The following is a 22,696-nucleotide window of genomic DNA, read 5'->3' as shown; positions in this document are numbered from 1 at the left end:
AACAGAGGATCTTATGACAAAAAAAATCAACATATAGCAGTTATTACAGAGCATATTACAGATAAACACATTCCCTGCAAGAGTATTGGTGTTGAAGTGGAAAGATATAAAATGAAACTGTTACTTTAAGTTCTCACACTTCATTGACCTTTTAACTTTCTTATATTCTTAACAAGCTTTCCTGAAAACCCAGCACAGAATCCTACCACTCCTTACACAATACTCAGTGCAGAAGATATTGCAAAAGGTCAGCATTTGTGGGGTCTGTAAGGGAGAGACAGAAAAATGGCATTTCCACTGAGGAGCAAATGCAGGAGAGGTACAGTTGGAAAGTCCCCTAATTCCAGAGTTCAGGAGATCTTCTGCCCTAGCCAAGCCCTAGTGAGCTGCTCATGGCTAAACCAGAAAGGCAGTTGGAGGGCATTGTTTTGCAAGCCTACCAACAGTTTTTAGTGGCCGTAATTTTTCTCTTGGCAGAAAATAAGTATGAAGTCCAGTTTTATGACCCGATGTCAGGTGATGACATTTCAGCTCCAGCTTAGAAAAGCAGAGAGCTGTTTCCTTCTGGGAGCTGTCATTGTAGATTTGTACAAACCTGCAGTACAATCATTTATTGTCAGGAGGCTGACAAGTGCTGTTGTAGTTGTTACAGAGATATCTGAGGCTCTGAGCTGGTTGTTTTAACTCAGGTGGTTGGAGGCATGCAGGACAATTTGTCTGTGAGATGCACAGAATGATCAAGAACAACATGACCACACTAATTCAACATTGGTTGTATGAAACTCATTATTATTTTAATTTGCAGAGGCCACAGTGGTTATCATGAGTTATTCTTGTCCTCTGACTGTGGCCATGGGTGATGACTGAAAGTCCATCTGTCTCTGAGAGGAGCCAAGTGTGCTGTAGGCACTGCCAGGGTGAAGGGACGTAACCATATACCTGGCACTGCCTGCTAAAGTTCCTAAGCTGCAAGTGCAACTGCTGCTTCTGCTCAGGAGAGCTCCACAGCAATATGGAAAGGCTCTCTGGAGCAGTGGACTGCTGCACACTTCACAATTTGAGGGACAAAATGGTGGGTTTTGTTGTTTTGTGTATTTTCTAACCCAGAGGCTCCAGGAAGGGTCAGGCCCTCGGGAGCGCTCATTTGGCCAGAACACTCTTATTCCAGAGCCTCACTGCACCTGAGGGTCTAGTCCTGGATTGGATGGGAAACACTTGATGCAACACCCAGCAGATAGAAAGGGAACAGCAGCAAGAACACATCTGCTGAGCCAGACAGCCTACCGAAAAAATCCTCCTCATAGCAGCTCTCCACATCAAGCCTCTAACTCCAGAGCCAGGTCCCAGGTCCCTGTTTTGCATTTGCTTTCTGTTTGCTGTGAGAACACATCAGCCTGGGTGTAACCTCTCTCCTGAGAGGCCACCAGTCCCTGCCAAGCTGTAGCCGTTCTCCTTGCCTTGGAGAGGAGACTGAGAAAACAACTGCCAGAGCAAAGGGCACACATGAGATCATGGGAGCTGACAGAAACCCTGGACCTCCAAATCCCTACCGAGAGGCCCCCTCCCAAATACTAATGGCCTCAAACACTGCCATCCCCAGGAGACACAGCTGTAGTTTTACAATCTTCCAGTTTAATTTCCAGGTATTAATTATGATGGGATAGTATTCCTATTTTAATCAAAGAAGAAAAATATCAACCTGTAATTATAAAAGCCTGTGCTGTTTTCTAGGTATTTTACTTAGGAGAGAATAAGTGTTAGGTGGAGTAGAGACGTGACAGTGCGTATGTGAATGGCGTGAATATTTTTATGTCTATTCTGTTTGGTTTTTATATTCTTCCCCTCCATGTCTTCTTTCTTTTGTTGAAAAAATGACTGAGAAGCAGGTCGGTAAAGCAGTACTTTTATAAAACCTTTATTAGGGAGTAGGTGGGAAGGAGGGATTCCACATGTTTCATGACAGCTGATGAGCAGTTCAGGATGACTGCCAGCTGAGGAATGACGGGATGCAGAGGTGGGGCATGAGCATGCAACTGAGCTGAGGAGGACAAAAAAAATGCAGTGGTAGAGAATTAAGAACAGAGAAAGAAAACAAAGCATGTTGGAAAACCTTTGTAATCATCAAGTATGACTTCAGGTGATTTTCTCCTATTGTTCCAATGTGTATTTCAAATTTAAGTTTGTGCCTAATCCATCTTGGGGTGAAGTATAAAAATAGGAACATTTTCTTTCCACTCTCAGTGATGATGTGTGCTGTGGTAGGGCAGAGCTCAGAGTGGGAGTGAAATATTCAGTGTGTGGGAGTGAGCAGGTACAGGAGGAGCAGGTGAATAAGTGGAGACACGGGTATCGTTTTGAGCCAGTCCATACACCATAATTTCTCACAGGTTTGGAGAACATGGTGCAGTTTGCTCCCCACTCCAGCTTGCTCCTCGTTCTCTTGCTGCCTGTGTTGTCTCAGTCTCTCCTGTCATAAGGATAGCTCATCCCTTTCTTCTGGTTTCCCCCTCCAAGAAGACCCACTGTTCCCCTGAGTACAAAGAGTCAGGAGAAGGACATATACAACCAAGAGTTGCCTGGGCAGCCATCTAATTTCCAGTGAGTGGAGGGAGGCAGGAGGCCGAGCCTAAGGCTGCTCCTTGCTGCTGCAGAGCCAGGAGAGGATGCATCGGGTCAGGACATCCTGCTGGGCTCACGCGCCACTTCCTCCTGGGCCCTGTGCCCAAACGTGTTGCAACCAAGCCCAGACCTGGTGCACCTCCTGTTTTGGGACTTCCCCCACCTGTGTCATGACTAGACTGGAGAACTGTAACCGTTCAACATGCTGGAAGCATCTCCAGCAGAAGCAGGGCCAACAGGGAAGGTAAGACCAGGCCAGGAGCGGGAATGTTGGCCACCGTACCAGGCCGATGATTCCGGCTCCGGCTTTTCGCTGCAGCCGCCTCGAGCAGGCTCCGGCTCCAGCGCCCGTGCTCCGCGCCCGGTTTTGCTGGCGGCCGCGCCGCCGTGAGCCGGCGGGGGAGGCTCCGGCTCCGTCCGGCGGGCGGGCGCGGATCCGGTGCCGGGATTTGCCCGGGGCCGGCTGGGGAAGTTGCCGAAGTTGAGCGGCGAGTGGCGGGGCCGCGGCGCGTCCTTCCTGCGGCCCGGCCGGGGGGATGGAACAGCATGGCCGCGCGCCTCTCCCTGGCACAGGTACCGCGATGGGGCTGCGGCCGGGGCGGGGTGGGACCGGCGCGGGGCTGCCCGGGCGGCCCGGGCTTTGTGCGGCCGCCACCGCCCCGCAGCGCTGCCCCGCCGCTGTCAGGTGGCGGCGGGGCGGGGGTGTGTCCGTGTGTGGGAGAGGGAGGGAAGGAGGGAGAAGGCGAGGGAGAAGGCGAGCGAGGGGCGGTGGGCGGGCAGCCCCGAGCCGCGACCCGGGCGCGCCGCGGGCGGGGAACGAAGTGCCGCCCGGCCGCAGGTGCCTGTGCCCGGGAATAGGGAGAGCCGGGCGGGAGCGGCCCTGGGCGGGCACAGCGCGGGGCTGCGGCGGCCGCGGTCCGTCTTTTGTCTCTGTAGGACACGGGGCGCTGGGTGGGAGCGCAGCGAGCCCGTCCCGCGAACCCCGAGCACGGGCGGTGCTCGAGGGCGATAGCGCCGGGCTGAGGTGCCCGTGTCTGTGCCCGTGTCTGTGCCCGTGTCTGTGCCCGTATCCCTGTCCCTGCCCGCGCCCGGGGCAGCACCGCGGCCGCCGCGCTGCCCTCCCCACACACCGGCACCGGGGGCTCTCCGGGGGCGTGGGCAGGTCAGCCCGGGATGAAGAGTCTCGTTCCTTGTAGTCACAGAAACACGTCTCCGGAGATGCTCCTTGGAAGTCATTTTGCCGTGTTTTCGGTGTGGGGACACCGCTGTCGCGTTCTGCCCGCACAGGTGTCTCACGGTGAAGAGCTTTGCAGGTGATTGCCCTAAAACTTGGAGGCTCTTGGCAGCGTTTCGTGCTCGGGTGATCTCACATCACCTCAATCTTTGTTGATTGCGTTTTTTCCCCCACGGTAATAGAATCGCTTCACGCAGGTTATTCTATACCGTTAGGTCTATGTTTTATTCCCTAGAGCTGCGATAGCTAATGAACTGCAGTTTTTGATACTTTTTAATTTCATTTAGCAGTGACATGAGAAATTTTCACTCTTACCTGACATAAGCCTGAGGCAGGCCTGTTGGTACACCCTCCTGCCTTGGGATGCTTCAATCTGAGAATCAGTTATGACATTCACAGAAAGTAAAGCTGGTGCATAAGCATGAATTGCTTAAGGACATGGAAATTGGCAGCAAGGCTGCTCAATTTGCAGTTACTTAGGTAGTTGACTTTTGAGAATATTATCAACCACTTCAAGGAAAGAAAGAAGGATAGTTTGGTTTAAATGGGAGCTTCAAATATGTGGAGAAAATTGTGTCTTTAAGGGTCTAAAGGTACAGAGTTTTGAAGTATAGTATGTTTTGTGAGAGCTTGCTTTAATATTAAAATTGATAAGTTAGCCTTGTCTGAGTTTCTTTTTCTACAGTCTTCATGCCAAAGAAAGAAGTTTAAAACATCTGCTTACTGAAGAGGACAGAAGTTTTCCCAGAGCAGCAACCTTCGTTCTGCTGATCTAAAGGCATGGGCTGTTCTGGCTCTTGTTTTGGGGAGAGGAGCAGAGTGTCTGCTCTGGTGTGTTCTACAGCAAGACATTATTGCTTACAGGCTGTGTAATCCTTTCATTGTAGAATTTATTTACTTTTTTGGTCACATGAAAGGGGGACTAAATACGAGTGTGATAATGTTGACAGAAGCAGAAAAATCGGCAGTATCCTTAAAACCATTGTGACTGCAGCTTACATCAGTGGTTAAACTGAGGAAGCTATTTCTGTGTGTTGACCATTTGTGTAGGGGTTTCTTTTTTTGGTTTGTTTGGTTTTTCCCTTCTTGCATTGCATAAGACTCATCTTAGAAAGTCGAGCAAGCCTAAAGATAATTTTTTTCAACGTAGGTTCTAACTTGTGGAATTATCAGGGTTGTGGAAAGTCCTAACAAATGGTGAAGTGTCCTGAATCTGTTGAGATGAGCATGAGGAAGTGAAAATGCCAGCAGGGGGGTGGGGAGTGCAGTGATGGCTGCACTGAGATCAGTTACTGACACCAGCAGTAAAAGTGTGCAGAGACTATGTTCTGCTGTACATCACAGACAGAGAGTAAGAGGAACATTAACCTGCACTCAGGCTCGCAATTATGTCTGATTTTCTGTTCCCTTTCCCGTGTTTGGTTTGACAGTGCTTTAGCAGGGCTGGGACATTGGGTATTTCCAAATGAGAGGAGGGTATTTTCACACGATTTTGCAGCTGCAGTGTCTGAGTGGGCTGCACATCCTTTATTTGAATAGCAAAGCTGTAATTTCACTGATTTGAAACTTTTTGGTGCTAATTGTATTCTGTTGGCTGATTAGTAAAAACGCTTCAGGACCATGTAGCTGTAGTGAAATCTATTACACCAAGTATGCTTGAACCAGGGTTGCAAACTGAAGGGGATTATCTCCCCCTTCTCTCTCTAGTTTATCAGTAATCTGAAGTATCTTTTATCTCCCCATTTTGCAACATTTTGTTGCTACTTGCGTGTGCTCAGGGAGTGTAATGGTCTGAGCATGACTGTGAATTTAATAGGGAACTTCTAAGGGAACTTCTGCCACGTGAATGTTTTGTTGTGATTGCCTTTAGTTTGGAAACAAGCAATGAGAAGGACCTGTCCTATCTCAAAGATTGTCATTTGTTATTGGAAAACTCAAATTAAGCTGGAAGCAATATAAAGAGTTGTATTTTTTGACTTTCCAAGAATGGTCTCTGGCCTATTTCATGTGGGGAATTCAGGGAGGAAGAACAGAAAACTGAAGATGCAGAAAATGCATGTTGAGAGTGGGGAAGAGATGGTTGTTGAAAGGTGATCTAAGACAGACATTCAAAAACTTCTTGTTGCTCTTGAAAATTGAACTTGTGGTTTATTCTGAAAAACTGCCCATGTGTGATTGAGGGGGAAGCTCACAGTTCAGGGAAGGACTGTAAAGAAGATACAGGGAGAACAGGAAGATACCTTTTTGTGTCTGTCTTCCTGATGTCATAAAATGCATTTTGTGAGAAGTGTGGTAGTTGTCTTAAAAGTCGTTGTGGGATGCTTTGGTAGGCAAGACGAAGTCATGTAATATCAATTTGTATCCTAATTAGGTGCAAGCCTCATTTTAAACTTCAGTGTTGTGTTGCAGAGTCCAGAATGCTGTGCTGTGTTGTTGAAGGGAAACATGGAATATTACAGCTGAGGCTGAGCTGGATGGATTCCTGTCTCATGCACACGTTGCCAGGATTAACGTCTTATTACTGGAATACACAGGATCTAAATACTTGGAGTATGAATGGTACCCTCACAGTAATGTACGTGTTATGTACAATGTAGGGCCAGAGACCATTTTGAGGTCTCTGACAAACTGCTGATTTTTTTTTTTTTAATCAACAAAATGATCAAATTAAGATCTTAGTTTATTCTTTTCAGTGGAGTGAGGGACCTGTCGTTCCTCTTTCTGTCCTGCACGAAAGATGAAGAAACCTGAGTATGCATGAGTGTGCTTAAACCTGCACGTAGAGGAGGCTGACTGCTCCTGATGCAGATAGAACTTAATTTTTTCTGATTGGTATCGCATCCACCATGTTGGAGAGTGGCTGCATCTGAAAAGGCAGTGGAGCTACTCTTTCATGTTATACAGGCTTTGTTCAGTACTGATTAGAAGATGGTGGAGATCTTCCGTAGCAATTTGAAAATTAAATGGAACCATTTCTAATTATGCAGTGACAGACATCTCTGCAGAGATAAGCCAGCAGTCCTTGTTCATGCTTCAGCTGTTCAATGGGAAGGAAAGTGCTGAATTTTGAAGTACATGGGAGTATTTAGTATAAATTTATAGTAAATATTTTCTTATTTTTACCTTTGTTATTGCTGTAGAAGATGTTCTTGCTTATATAATTGGAAGTGCTAGAAGGCTTTACCATGACATTGCAAAGGGCGTTGTGAGGAAACCAACTTGCCTTGAACTTACCTGTTTTTTGACTGGCTGACTACATGGAAAACATTTATGGCCAGATTGTGTTGTTTGTCCTGGAAACTCTTAATGAGCCCTAGAGCTTTGTATCATGATAGAATACTGTATTTTGGATTTTAATCAAGATAGAATAGCTTGTTTCTCCCCATCTATCTCTTTGGGTTCAGAAGGGAAAGTTGTTCTTGTTTTTCTCAGTGGAAAACTTTTGTTTGTCAGTTTGTTTTTAAACCTTTCTGTGGAAGGAAGGTTGTGGCTGGATGGGGTGGACAGACTGGTAGTAGTATCTTATTACAGCTAAATGCAAGTGTGCCAGAGGGATGAAAACATGGGGATAGAAAGGCTTGATTGACAACAGAAGATGAAAAAGACGGGTGTCCCTGAAGGTGTTTTTTATTTCCTAGGATAGCATTCTAAAGTTCATAGGTTTGTGTCAAAGGTTGTAATTATAACAACGCACGTTACCCTTATGAAGTGATCAACTTTGAAATGGAGTCATAATAATGTCTTGCTATTTTTATATGCTGTGGAGTCTGACCTTTCCTCCCTCCCTCCTTTTTGCATTTACAACAACTTGAATTTACTCTGCAATTGGTTGTTACAAATCCCATAATAAGAATTTTGCCAGGCAAATTCTATGGCAGCACTTGGAAAGGTGTTGAACAATATTTTTCTTCTTATCTCAGAAGAATATCCTAGACTATTTTTGCATCTGTTGGTTTATTGTGGGTTGTGTTTTGAAGGAAAAACAAGTCTGTTACTAGTAAAATAGTCTGGGAAGCCTTTTTACTACTATTATTCTAGGCGGCATCACAGGAAATTCCAGTTACTGCAGTGATACTGATGTTAAAATTAATATTGGAAAAAGTAATGAAATAAATAAGAATTATTGGCTCATACTCTTAAGTACTGAGTGAAAAGATTATTTTGCACTTAATGTTTTCATTGCAGGACTTCAACACGGTGTTTCCTGTCCAGGAGTGACAGCGATCAGTTTGGCTGTAATAATGAAACATTTGGCTGAACAAAGGGTGATATTGAGCAAGAGGGATGATGCACAAGAATTGATGGTTCCAGTGTGTGTGCACTGGCCAGCTCTGTTCTAGTTTTCTGCTCAGAGCTTTAATTTTGTGCCTAGACTTTTACATTCTAGCAAACAGTACTTAGTCAAATACCTGAATGTTAGAGAGAACTACCCCTCTAGGTTGCTGTGCAAGGTGGAGCTGAGTTGGTAATTACAGCATGGGAGGTTTAGGTGAGAAAAGACAGCGTGCTTTGGGGTGCTGAAGAGCAGTTGGAAGTTGTTTATTGTATTGGTGTTATGGTAGTCTGAGGGCTGTCAAAACTTGAATATATTTTGTCAGGCTATTTTTAAGGGCTGTGTAAATGCATGCTTAGTTGTTGGCTGAAATAATAAAAGTCTTTGGGTACCAGAGCAAAGTCAGAGCAAGGTTAAGCTATAAAAATGGAGGTATTGCAGTGAATACCAATGATGGTTTCCCAGCATATGTAATTTTTCTTGTCTGCCTACGCTAGAGGTATTTCCCACCCACCCCCCCAATAAACAAATAAACCCTCACCAGTTTTGTGTCCCTGTTGTCACACTTTCAGCTCCTCCTCGCACCAAAAAAAAAAAAACAAACAAAAAAACCTCCCCCAAAAAACCCGAAAACAAACAGCCCCCCAGAAAATCAGAAACTGAGTGTCTCTGGAGCAGTGTGCTTGCTGAATAAGCAGATATCAAGGTCTGAATGGAAGTTCTTCTGCTATTTCTAGCTATCCTGTATAGTTTGTCTTTCAGGATGTTCTGGTGATACTGCACACATTCTGTGGTTGATCAGCATTGCACTACACCTCTGATTTCTGCCAAACTTCCTCTCGTAATAATCTTTGAACACCTCTGGAGGTATAAGTACTTAGCCAAAAGAGCAACTGTATTTGCTGTTGCTGTAGGAAAATGTATGTCGTTTTATTTAACTGTTCACCATTTATACAGACTGTAGTAAAGTGGGTTTTTACAGCTGTATGATTCACAACATCTACAGTACTGTTTCTATCTTTCAATTCAAACTTCTAAATTTTAAATCCCAAGAAGCTACTTTGTTGGATTTGGTTTGTACAAAGGTCTGTGAATCTGAGGTTTTAGATCATATTCCTCTTAAGAGGGAGAACTCTGTTTTTGGATGATGTTTGAAGTTATGTGCTTTGGGCTTTTTTAGTGTGTATTGTGTAATTAACTTGCATTATGCTCAGTTGTTCACAACTGACTTTGTCAGGGCAACACACTGTGGTAATTCTAGGGTTATCCTCTGCATAAATGCACCCAGTCATGCAGCTGTGGTTTAGGCAGCATGCACTTCATGAAAATAGTATCTGATTTTGTGCCTGATTTTATGCTGGGGAAGAGAGGTAACCCTAACAGTTCATTTCTTGGGAATCCCCTGGGCAAGGGTATTTGGTGTAGGCCAAGATGTGTGCGTTTGCATTGTTTCAGGCCTTAGGCTTTTTTAGAGTTTCTAAGAATGATTTAAAAATAAATTCATAAAGAAAGAGACTTTTCCAAATAAGCTGTATTATACTTGTCCGCTTAAGTTTAAGTGAGCACTGAATGCCTGGTGGATGGCAGTGGAATGCAGGCAGAAACTGTCCCTGACAAGGGTTCAATTTACAAAAAACAATGTTAAAATATTACTGGTTTTTTACTGTGGGACTGTTGCTGTGGATTTAGTTGTGAATCCAGGGTTTAATTTGGATAACTGAAAATTTTATCGACTGGTTGCATATGACACTAAATTCTCCACTGATGCAGTGGAGAGCAAAATAAAATTATTGTACTCTAATATTAGAGAGCACTTCCTAGCCTGAGTCGTTTCAGGTTTCTGCTTTTGCCTGTGGGCGATGTTGCCCAAGAGTTCCTGTTTCACAGAGCCTCACCTGGTGACCCGGTGATGGTAATCTGAGCTGGGCTGGTGTCACTGCAAAACAAGAAGTCAGTCTTCTAAAAGTTACAACGTGAAGCATTTTGTGGTAGTCCTCATCATTTTACAGAATAGATAGAATTATATAAAACCATAAGGCTTTTTTGAAGACCAATAGAAAGTGTTTTATATCTTTATTTGCCCGGGGAGAGGGGAGTTGAAATGTGGATCTTCAGGGTTAATTTTCTCTCTCATCTCTTTTACAGCTATCGAGTGCAAATCCCGTGTATGAGAAATTCTATCGACAGGTATGTATGTTCTGGTTGAGAGAACAAACCTCATTTTGATTTTAAAGAATTGATGTTCTTTTGCTATGCACTCAGGCTGGCCAACAGTGTGTGAACAATAAAAGTTCAAGGAGCACTATTCTGCTTTAAAATATAATTTTATAGTAACTAACTTAGGCCTGAGCTATATTGGTATAAATTTAATATTGGTTGTGAGAGGACTTATTCAATTTGCCAGGCAACTGCCAAGTGTTATGACACACATCACTTTATGGTTCTAATAGACTGTGAACTCTTGGAATGGAGTGAATTCTGGAAGTGCTGTATTGATAATGTTCTTTGTTCCTTTTTCCAAGTGAAGCTGAATTTCTTGTGTTTGTAGTGCAGCATCACGTAAGACCTGCATCTGTCTTGGAGTATCCCCAGAGGTGCTTACAGGATATTGTAAGGAGTGAAATTTGGATAGAAGGCCACTGAATGCAAAAAGAATGCCTGTAGTTCTTGCAACTTCACTCAACAGATACAAATATTTTTGCTTTATAATGGAAAAATAAAAATATATAGAAATAAAATATAATATAATTTGTATTTATCACCTGTCTTTTATATTTTGGCCCAGCAGTACTAAGGTGTCTTAATTCCTATAAATACATTTAAAAAACCCCAGCTGTTTCACCCACTTTGTAATAGCGATATTTTTTATCATGTGTGTAATGTGCTTTATTGTACAAATGATATAAAAAATTTCAAGGAAATGTAAACTACATGACTGTATAAAATAATTCAAAATAGGTGATTTTTTTTTAATCAATCTAATGAATAATCAATGAAACCTGTGAAAAAACAACCTTATAGGAAAGGGTTTTTAACTTTGTGCAACTGGTAGTGTTCCTGTCTGTTTGTCCTAAGGAAGGATATAGTGTATATGACCTCTTGATTTAGGACCTTCTCTTGGGTGTCAACATCAGAATGTAAGCTTATCTGTTGGGGAAGAGACAAGACCATGATTTCTATCCATGCTCTATTTTTGGATTGTGTTTAGAGGATTAGTCCCATTACCAAGTTCATAAAACAGCAGTTAAAGGCTACGATGCCTGAAAAGTTTGAGCTTTCCATTGTACTTTAATAAGGGTTTCTCTCCACTACAGGAGAGCAGCTGATTTGACATTGCTAAACAAGGAGAGAGTTTACCTCGCTCTAAGTTCAGGTGGCTCCTGGTGGCTGAAGGAGATTGTATCACCCTCACAAAGTTTTCCTTCAGTCTGATGACTCTCACTGTCATGCACCACCTTTACCATGTGCCTGTCTGTCTCCTCCTCCTGACTGCAGTTGTTTAACCACTGAAATGTGAAGCAAAATGTTGGATAAAGAAACTGAATTAAAGCTCAAATGTGATACTGTTTCCTAAGTCACTTAGCATCTTCCATTTGTTGGAATAGACAGCCTGGTGAAACTGGAGTGCTGTTTGTTGTCCAGCAGCCTCAGCAGTGTACAGGAATGGGAATTCCTTAAACATGATGTTACTCTTAGTCAAGTTGTGCCAATGGATTTGTTTTCCAGAGGATTAATTTTCTCACTTGCTCAGCTGAACTCTTTTCTGCGTTTATCCTGAAGAGTAGCTTCAAATCTACTGTGTCTGAAGACTTTCAGTTGCACTAAAGAACTTTTGCCTTTCCTTCCTCAGATAAGGAGATGTCAACTTTCAGAGCAGAAATGTTAGAAAGACATTTCCCACTCTGTCCCATGGTGCTGGTAGAGTGGGTTTATTCTTCAGTATATACCAGAAGTACTTCAGAGCATTCCATGCAATGTGAGAATAAATTTCTCACCTGAAATAGCTCTGATGCTGAGTACACTTTCATCTTAAAGTAATTCATCTGGCATAATGTGTTGTGCAATGGGTGCAAATCCTGGCCTTTGTACTTAGAATGAGATTGGAATCTCAGCCTTTCAATAGGGACACTTTTTTCTTTCAGATAATTATTTTTCTCTTCAACCTTTTCTAGACTGACTCTCAAAACAGCGTGAGGTCAAAGAATAAATTTAAATACAGGTCAGAAAGCAGTAGGAAGTTGCTTAACCACATGATGCAGTGTGGCAGGAAAGCTGTGTGCCTGAGCTGCTGCTGAATTCTTGATGAATCCTGACCTGAAGTACTGCTCACTGTAACCTTGTGACCTAATGACATCAGGTGTTTGTCTATAACTTTTAATAATTTCTGGCCCTACAAAAGACAGGGTGCAACAAGGAAGTTGTTTAATGATACAGCTTTGAAAACTAAGTTTTGCGGATTGGGGAAAAAACTGCCAAGTTGGTGTATAAGTGACAAACACCAGCAATCTTCTCAGTGCAATATTCAAACATAAGTACCCCCATCCCAACATTCAAGACTCGGTAATTTGTAAAGAAATTTAAATCAGCCCTTTAAAAAAAATAGTTACTGAAATTTAGGTACAAAAAGCAACTATATCCATATTGGGTTAAATCAGAAGCCTGCTTAAATCCCTTAAAGTCACCTTCCTCTGGGTTGGACGTAGGGAAATAAAAAGTAAACACAGCTGATACTGTGGTGTTTTGTGACTTTCCTGAAAGAGAAGTCTTGGGCTGGAGGTTTTCTGAGTGGATGCCAAGATTACTGTGCCTACGTGCAAGGTTGACTCCACTGAAAAGGGGGATTTCATGTAGTGTCGTGGCAGGTTTTTGCCTATAAGATGAACAGCTCTCCCATACAGACTGAATTGGATATTTTAAAAATCTGAGAAGCAGCCTAACTACAAGGCTGTAGTGCTTGTAATTTTATTACCCTTATCAGGGAATCCTCACTTACAGGAAAAAACCTCTCCTAATTAAAATCATACTACTTATGTTGAAAACAAAAGGTGTTTTCACTTTTGTGTTGAATGACGCTTTTGGGATTGCTTTCTGAATGTTTTATTCCCTTTCAGAAGTGTCTACAGACAGCTTTGATTTGCTGCAGCATTCTTTCCAAATGATAAATTCTCCAGGCTTTCACCAGCCAGTTCTAATCCCCTCTTTGGAAGCTGTTTGCTTTGAGCACCTTGTGAGTGCTGCACCTGTGAACTTGGCCAGCTGGTCTGACGTTCCCAACACAATATTGAATATAGTCTTTGTTTAAACACAAAGCTGTGAGACTGTAAATGGTGCAGTGCAGCATCATCTTCAAGCTACCTGTGTGATGTATAAAGGGTGACAGTTTGAATTGACTGAAGATACCCTTGAGTCCTATTCTCCATACTGTGCCCTTTTTAAGCATCCTTTTGCTTTAGGCTTTCAAAGACTTGGAGCTTTTCCTCTCTTTCCCTTGTCCTTACATCACCATGTAGGTGATGCAGGTTTTTCTGCTTGCTTTTTCCACTTGAAAAGTTTTTGGGTAATAACTATCTATTTTAATGATCTCCTTATTGATGGAGGGAGAAATGCATGCTGGTTGATGGTCTGCCAAAACTGTCACCAACTTCTTCATTCCGTAAAAAAGCTTCACTTCAGGGAGTATTTCCCTCTGGTGGGGTGGTAAAGGGATCTTCAGCAGAGCTTTCTTTTCCAGACTATAACAGTAATGAATGCAGAGCTGAACAATGAAATGTAATCAAACTCTTGGACATTTCTGTCCTTACAAGTTAAATTTTTTGCAGGAATCAAGAAGAGAAACCTGTGATTACGAAGGGCTAATTAGGTAATTCAGGTGATGGCCTAATATGAACAACCTTCCCTGTCTGCTTGAGAAATTCTTGGGCTTTGTCCTTTAAACTTACTACTGGAGACCTTGAAATTCAGACATAAATGATGGTTAGAATCTTAGAGCAGTGAACACTTGATTGCTTGCGTATGTATTGGTGTGTTTTTATCAGTTTTTAAGTGGAATTAATCTAAGGCTTCACTGTAAGATTTGTGCTTGTGTTGGGGTGTTGGTTTATGACTTGAGAGACCTGGGTTACCTTGGGTTACCTTCCTTGCTTCTGCCCCAAACTCAGTCATCCAGCAAAATTTTTATCTCCCTGAGTCTTAGGATAAAATGTGTTTTTCTGGACCATTGTGAAACACGTGTGAAAGATGCTTAGGTACATATGCATAATATATGTTAAATTTGGCAGTGTTTAAGATACCAACTTCCAAAGCCTGCCTATAAATGTTAAATCTGGAGCAGCTAGTTCAAAAGGTCTTAATTGCAATGTAACATGATTTTTAATGAAAGGTAGTTTTGCTTTTGACAAAAAGCCTAAAGATTGTTCTCAAAGTGACTGTGTTAACTTGAGCATTCTTCTTTGCTGGCTTTTTGAGAGCCTGTATAAAGAGATCAATTCAAAAGCGAGTTTGTCATGTAAGGTGTTTTTCTTCCCCAGGTTGATTCTGCTAATGCTGGAAGAGTGTTAGCTTCTGATGCAGCTGTTTTCTTGAAAAAGTCTGGTTTGACAGATTTGGTACTTGGAAAGGTATTTAATGACAATTATTTAATTATCCTGTCTCTTGCTTCAGTTAGTATCCTGTGTAAATTAAAATATTTAGTGGTACATGATCTTCCCTAATGTTGTTCTGTCCAATAGTTTCTAACTTCAGTGCCCTTGCTTATTCTACTATATTTGTAGCTTGTGGTGGAAATTAAAACAATATTTAAATTTGTCATCACAAGTAAGTGCTATCATGAAAGTTAAGACATGAACTTTCCTCCAAGAATGCATTGTTGAGTGAGAACTTGCCAGCTTCCTCTCACTGCTGTGAACACTTTGTCTCTATTATTTTTGTGTTTTAGATTTGGGACTTAGCTGATACTGATGGCAAAGGTATCCTGAACAAACAGGTATGATTATTTCTATATATTAGGTTACTCTGACCATTAGAAACCCATAATACAAGACAAAAGTTAAGATTTCTGGTTCAGGCAGTTTTTCTAACCGATTTTCCCCCCAGATTTTTGTAATTGGAATTAGATGTGTAATTCCCACCTGAGTAAAAGCTACAATAAATGACATAGCCTTCAGCTGCCTCATCAGCTTCTCTTCAGGTCATAAAATGGGCTATTGTGTGGCTGTGCAGTACAATATGCTGAGAAGTAATTCAAGATTTAATGTACTGTATTTACTAAGAAGGTGACTTCTTCCTTTTAATTTTGGAGGAAACAATGCAGAAATTAAAATTCTAGTAAAATCTCCAAAATTCTCATTTATCTAATTTTGGTGGACTTTACATTAGTACATTCTGTTTGGAGCTGTCCTGCCCAAGTTGTGGCAATGAGCAGAGTGGAGGCAGACTTTACATATCAGTGGTGCTACAGACAAGCTCTGAGTGTGTGTTGCTCTTTGATTTAAAGAACAGTCTGTGGAGAGGGAACTGCTTCGTCCCATAGTGGCAAAAGGAGGAGATTGTAATGTCTGCCAAACAATTTTGGGTTTTTTGGGGCTTCTTTTTTCTGTTTTCCTCCCCTTCCATCAACCGTCTTTGGGATCAGCTCAGTTCCTCAGAGATAAACAGCTGTAATTACACTTCAAATTTGCACTGTTCTGTCGTAGAAGAAGTGAGTGCTGAGAACTGACTGCACTGGACTGGAAGTTACCAAATGCTTGGAAAATTAATTACAAACTTTGCCTCAGTGGAAGAATCCTGCAGTTGCTGCCTGTTGCTTTCTTTCACTTTCTGACCCCCTTTGGAGCCATTTGCAACCCTTTGTATATATAGCAATACTAGAAAAGCTCTTAACTCTTCTGAAATTTTAGTATTTTCATATAATAAATCCTTCCAAATTTTATTTTTTATCTTTAGGAATTTTTTGTGGCTTTGCGACTTGTAGCGTGTGCACAGAATGGATTGGATGTTTCCCTGAACAGTCTTAACTTGCCTGTTCCTCCACCGAGATTTGTAAGATTTCTCTTTTAATTGAACATATGAACTCATTTGTAAGAACTGCTTTTAAGTGAACAATTAGGAAGGTTTGGTATAAATACCAAACACTTCAGAGAGTGAAGTTGTAGAGCAATGGAACCCTACGACAGGGGAAAATTAAGCCATGTGGAATAAGATACTACATGTTCTGGTGGGGATTTTAATATAAAATTATGTGTAATTTGAAAGAAAAAATAAATATATGGTATTTGTTCTATTGGTGTTGTTCTTAATGGAAGAAACATTTTAAATTTTTTACTCTAAATTTTGGTATGAGTGACTAAAATGCAGTTCTGGCTTTGAGAAGCACCTTCTCAAATAAGGGAGTGGTTTTGCAAATTCAGAATCATGTCTCTTTTAATGTGGGTTTTTTCCCTGCCCTGTTTTTCCTTAGACTGATACCAGTAGTCCTTTACTACTCAGTGGAACAGCATCAAGTGATCTGCCATGGGCTGTTAAGGTAAACTGAATATCAGACTGTTACCAAGAACTGTTACCTGGTTTGCAAGAAAACATGTCTTTCTGAGAAAAATTTAATGCTACTGGTAGTTACAGTTTACAAAGCATGATAGTTACCATTCATGTCAAATCTGTAATTGGGCTAGAAGACCTAATTTGATAAGAACACTTAACCCTTGGGAAATCTCTTCATGTTTAGAAACTTGAAATAAAGGGGGAAAAAAAAAAGGAATAGTGACCTGAAGCCATGAAAATAATTGAAGGAGAAATCTCAGTGGGTTTTGGATGAGTCTCTAGCTGATTTTAAAGTAATATCTTTTTCATATTTTCTTATAAGCATCAGGAACTGCAGTGTGTGTTTATTAAAAAAGAAAAAAGTACTTGTGAAAGAACTGCTGCTTCTTATGCTACGAGTGTGACTGTTTGCCTAAGTAATATTTTCCTTCTGTCCCTGCAGCCAGAAGACAAAGCCAAGTATGATGCTATTTTTGACAGCCTAAATCCAGTGAATGGACTGTTGTCAGGGGATAAGGTGAAACCTGTACTCCTTAACTCAAAACTGCCAGTGGATATCTTAGGACGAGTAAGAACATCTTCTTAATTGTTAATTCACAAATAATGCCTGTGCTGCACTCAGCAATCTATTAATTTAACTATTGAACTATTTAATGCCATCTTATGGAACGGCCACACATGTGCAACTGTTAAACTGAAAAATTAAGTAAAATTTCCTTTGATATTTGGATAGATCACCTCTTAGTACAGTGTAGGTTGCTCACTGAAAACTAGTGCTGTTAATCTCAATAGAACTTGGGATATGGTGGAGGGAGGCTGTTCTCACATTAGTTTTTAATGAGGTTTTAAATAGGAAGATGCTGCAGTTCAGGCAAGCATCCCTACATTCTCCTTTTTTTTGGCAGGTGTGGGAATTGAGTGACATTGACCGTGATGGAATGTTGGACAGAGAAGAGTTTGCAGTTGTAAGTACCTCTGCCTCCTGGGGTTTTGAAATACTGATGGCAGAGTTTAAAATAGATGCCTTTTGTATTAATTTTTGACAGTGTGGTTCATTTATTATCCTTATTTGGAGACCTTAATCAAGTTTTAGTACTGTTTAATGTTTCTGTCAGTTTGTTGAATGTCTCTCAGTACGCAGCAGTAACTTTCTTTTAGGGCTAAATGAGCCATTAAAAACTTACACCTGAGATCTGCTGTCCCATGAGACACTGAGTGTTTTTCACTGAGGAAGTTTTACCTTAACCTTCAGTATTTATAGAACTTGAGTGCCTCAAGGTACCCTTGAGGAAAATTTTTGTGAAGAAATTATATATAAATTCTTCAGAAGTTCTTAGCAGGTTAGAATTTTAACACTATTTATGCCAGGACTGATGAAATAAGAAGTGGTAAATAAGAGATGACCACAACAAAAGAATAGATGCTAAGTGGAGCAATTCCTGGGAAAATGGTGGTACATTAATATTAAGTATTTGAAGTCTTCTCTCAAATAAAATTCCACAAGTCATGGTAAAAACTTGGTAATATTTAAGAGAATAATTTTAATATTCTAAAAAGTACTGAACTTCATTTGCTAAGCAGTGAACCTGGAATGAAAGTAGTACTGAGACACAGTGAGAAGGCAATAAGCTACAGTTTAGTTGAGGGGCTTGTAAAGGAGAAACATAATGAAAAAATTATACCAAGATATTTGTTAATTAATTCTTTAGTCTATATATATGTTTGGGGTTTTTTATTTCTTATATATTTACATCCACACACCTTGTTTTCTTGTTCAGGCCATGTTTTTGGTGTACTGTGCTTTGGAGAAGGAACCAGTGCCAATGTCCTTGCCTGCAGCTTTGGTGCCACCATCCAAGAGAAAACCTCTTAGTGTTCCAGGAGCAATGCCATTAATTCCATCTTCAACATCCACCAAAGAGTCTCATCAGCCCTTGCCACCTGTAGGCATTTTAGCTGCCAAAACACCATTAACACAGGTATAGTTCTGAAGTTATTGATGATTAAAAGATTTCTCTTCTTAATTTAAGATTTCTGCTCTTTGGAGGCTGCCTGTATAAAGAGTCTTGCTACAGGTTTTTAGTTTGCTTCTTACCCTGGCTGAAGAATTTTAGGAGGCTGTTGGGAAGACCAGATGGCAAGGTGTGAGATTTATCTTGTTCAGCTTTTCCTAGATGTCTTCAGATATAAACGGTTGGATAAAAGAATATTATTTAGTACAGATTTTGAAGGTAATTTTAAAATAAATTATTTCAAGGCATCAGGCTCAAAAAAAATAGTAGCCCAGGTACACATCTGCAGAGCAAAAGTCTCGTGGCTGAACACTGATTTGAATATGGACAAGTTCTTAAAACAAATTGTGGCAGACATGAATGTGCAGTTGTGTGTGTGCATGTGTGCAATTTGGAGAAGACATGAATGAACATGGAATAGATAAACACAAGCAATGGGAAAAAGAAACCAAAGGTCCAGCATATCCACCTATACACAGAAGATTTAATGTTTGTTCTGAACATGATTATTAAGAAGCCTGATGCCTCCTGCCCCCCCCAGGCATCTTATTTACTCCTTGTCATTTTAGACTCCAGAATTTGGGAAATGACTTTCCAAGATTATAATTTTGTCAATCCAACAAGATTATAACTTGTTATATTCAAACTAAGAAAAGAAGTAGTAAGGGGATCTAAGGTGAGAGCTGTAGTATTTAATGCATCAGATGCTGCTTGAACATTTGGGTACCCATATTTGAGTAATCAATAGGAAACTGGCACCTTAATTCTAGAGATGCCAAGGTTTTAATCTGGCAATCTACTTGACTGATGGTAAGTCTTGCTTATGTACTACAAAACAGTGCCATTCTGGGGGAGTTTCAGTTTGTTTTGTGTACAGCTCCATTTGGGAGTCATCTGCTAAGTGTCCATGTGTGCTGAAATTAATTAGCATTCATACATGCACTTGAAGCCATTTTCACTAAAAAACATTTTTATAGTAGCTGAGTATTGTGAAAAATTGCTCAAGTAACAGAAATGGCTCTAATTCCCATCTTTACCTTGTTCAGAGGTAAATTCTACAATTAGAATGCACCAACTATTAACAGTCTGGGCTTGAGCAGCTCTCCAGTCCCCCCAGCTAAAACTCTCCAGCTGTGTAAAGGGGACAAGATTGATAGAGCCAGGCAGTCAGCAGGACTGTGACTGAGCACAGTGATGAGGGCTCAGCCCCATGCTGGGAGGAGATCAGGGCTCCAGGGAATGCTTTTATTGCATAGGCAAGGAGGCAGAGCAGTTCCAGCCAGCCTTGGTGCTTCACTGGTGTAAATGCTTTACTTCTGGAGGTGCTTGTGGATCTCTACATGTCTCTATTTTGGAGGATAAAACTGGTTATGAACTAGGCACCTATATCACTTTTTAAATCTGTGCTGTAGTTCTTGACTTATGTAACTCTGAAAACAGAACTGCCTCTATCTTAGTATTGTGGTTTTGGTTTTTTTTCCCTTTCATCCTCACCCCCCTTCAGTGGGTTGTATCGCCTGCAGACAAAATTAAGTATGATGAGATCTTTGTGAAAACTGACAAGGACATGGATGGATTTGTGTCAGGTGTGGAAGCCAGAGAACTATTCTTGAAGACAGGACTGCCTTCTGCTCTCCTTGCACATATCTGGTAGGTTTTTTCCATGACAGCTGTTTAGATCATGGCATGGTTCTCTCTTCTTGTTATGGTGACTTTTTTGGAAAGTGAAAGTTACTTTTTGTATATAATAGCATGACCTTTGTATAATCAGTGGTACCTTATTGCTTCTGCTTTTGGACAGAAATGGGGGGAAAACAGATTTATGCTATGTACCATATCTTAAGGGAGGAGGTAAAGTGCCTGAACACAGATTTTTACAAACAGATTTTTGCACTTCAGCTACCCCATGTATTTAAGAATCAAAGTGTTGCTGTGTCTCTAATCACTGATACTACCCATGTACTGGTAAAAGGAATCATCTGTATAAAATTCGTAGCATGCAAGATTTATGTCCCATCTCACTCTACCACTTGTCTTTCCTTACAGCTGTACCTTCATTACAGCATTACATTCACTACAGCAATGCATTCATTACACTCACTGCTTTTTTAATTCTTTCCCTACTATGAGCTATTGCAGGTCACTCTGATAGGAACAGCCTTTGTTTTTTCCCCAAGGTGTGGCTAACACATCCTCTAATGTAGGAAAATTTAGATAAACTTGTGTTGCCTGTGGAAAGTTCTTTAATTTAGAAGGACCTTAAATACTCAGGTATTGTTAGTGACCTACAGCCCTGATTCTGCCTTTCACCAGGCCAGAGCTGTGGGCCTCAGCATGAAAACAGAAGGTGGTTGTGTGTGCTTGAGTGATGTTTCCTGTTTGGTACCATGCCTTAGGTCTGTATTGTTTTCTTTTAGAAGAGGAGGTGTACGCTAGCAAGTTTCACATTTTTAAATGACAGCAAGTACAATAAACAGGGCTGTACTTGCAGAAATGAGGATTTGATTTATCTCTGTGCAGGGCTCTCTGTGACACCAAGGACTGCGGAAAGCTTTCAAAGGAACAGTTTGCTTTGGCTTTCTATTTAATTAATCAGAAGTTAACAAAGGGCATTGATCCACCTCAGGCTCTGACTCCAGAGATGATTCCACCTTCAGACAGGGGTGTCATTTTACAGAAGGTAAGGATGTGTTTGGCATTTTTGGTATAAATCTCAAACAAATAATGTTAATTTCAAAGGCTATACAAGAAGCACCTCAAGTACTGACATTCCTTTAAATTTATCATAATATCGAGAAGAAAAGAGGTTTTAGGTGCAAAGAATTGACAAAAAACTTCCATCCATGTTTCAAAACAAAGCTGTCATTTATTATGCCTGCCAACCAAGCGGAGAGATCTTATGTTGAGAAAGCATTATTTTCTCTTTTGAAAGAATAATCCTGCTCCTTATTTAAAGAAATTTTCGTTTGCATCTGACATGCACAAGTTCACTGTTTTTCCCCTAATGTGTTCAGTTACCTTTTTTAACGTTGGTCTTTTTTAATACCTTTGGAAACAATGTGAACTAAAAGTTTAGAATTATGTATTTAAAGTTTTAGAAGAAAATGCTCCTCCACTTTATACTTCACAGATGGTTTAGGTGCCTTCATAGTCATAGGTTGCCATCTATCTTAATCCAGCAGTAGACTGTACCTGAGCAGTTCAAGTTGTAGTTATTGGAATAGTAGTGGTCATCACAAATTCTGATGTGACTTGCACTTCATGAAGTCTGATGTGAGTTACCTTTTCTTGGTTGTGCAAAAACATTGATCCAATTCTACAGCTTTCTTAAACAGAATGAAAAATTCACACCTGAAAAAACGAAACTCAAAATTTGGTGCTACTTTTGAGTTTCTGTAACTGGTATCTAATTTGTTTTTACATTCTGTTTTTAAAAAGTAATTTGCTTTATTTGCAACTCTACTAATCTTTTTTGTATGTTTGCTTTCCTTTCTATGTCTCTTTTCTAGTTTGGACTGTTTTTTCCATTCTGCACCACTCTGCTTTTCATCCTTATTATTCTGTCAGTTTGTTAACTCTGCTTTCTCAAGGTTAGAGAATCTTTGCTTTTCTAATATTTACTGTCTGTTGGTTGAATAATGAACATCCTTCTAAGACTCTTCATAGTCACTGAAATATCACAACACTTCTCTGAAGTGTCACAGTGTGTTCCAATCTCAAGTTATTGGTGATTTCCAGTGTTGTTCATCTGGAAGAGCCCCGAGGTTCTTCCTTGAACCCAGACCTCTGTGGCTGTTCCTGTTGGCAGCATGTGCTGCTTAAGCTGGAAAGAGAAAATGCTGTGTCTTACACCCGTGAAATTGCTGGGGAGGTGGTGACAGAGCAGTAGCCCCCTGGCAGTTATCAGTGGGACTAATAACTGTGGTTTTACTGATGATATTGCAGAAAATTTAGTGATTAGAACACGTTAGATGAGATCAGTGTTGCTTACTGCTATTCTGTGTAAACTGATTTTATAACACA

General features: G+C 40.9%; 1 protein-coding gene across 5 annotated transcripts in view; it reads left to right on the top strand.

Annotated features, from left to right (window-relative positions):
- The window catches only part of EPS15 (epidermal growth factor receptor pathway substrate 15), a 68,903-nt gene that overhangs the window by 17,232 nt on the left and 28,975 nt on the right, over positions 1–22,696 (top strand). For 3 of the 5 annotated variants that reach the window (XM_027649065.1, XM_027649068.1, XM_027649064.1), the window contains 10 exons: positions 10,272–10,313; positions 14,654–14,743; positions 15,061–15,108; positions 16,068–16,163; positions 16,582–16,647; positions 17,104–17,229; positions 17,567–17,626; positions 18,440–18,640; positions 20,178–20,323; positions 21,194–21,353. In XM_027649065.1, the coding sequence (XP_027504866.1) occupies positions 10,272–10,313; positions 14,654–14,743; positions 15,061–15,108; positions 16,068–16,163; positions 16,582–16,647; positions 17,104–17,229; positions 17,567–17,626; positions 18,440–18,640; positions 20,178–20,323; positions 21,194–21,353 (1,035 nt within the window). Of the gene's footprint in view, positions 1–2,806; positions 2,864–3,061; positions 3,193–10,271; positions 10,314–14,653; positions 14,744–15,060; positions 15,109–16,067; positions 16,164–16,581; positions 16,648–17,103; positions 17,230–17,566; positions 17,627–18,439; positions 18,641–20,177; positions 20,324–21,193; positions 21,354–22,696 lie in introns of those variants that run through there. The other 2 variants (XM_027649066.1, XM_027649067.1) reach the window with 2 other exon arrangements.

The sequence above is a fragment of the Corapipo altera genome, unplaced genomic scaffold (genome assembly GCF_003945725.1).
Source record: "Corapipo altera isolate COAL_440 unplaced genomic scaffold, ASM394572v1 112, whole genome shotgun sequence".
NCBI classification, from domain to species: domain Eukaryota; kingdom Metazoa; phylum Chordata; class Aves; order Passeriformes; family Pipridae; genus Corapipo; species Corapipo altera.
This window is presented reverse-complemented; position numbering and strand designations above follow the sequence as displayed.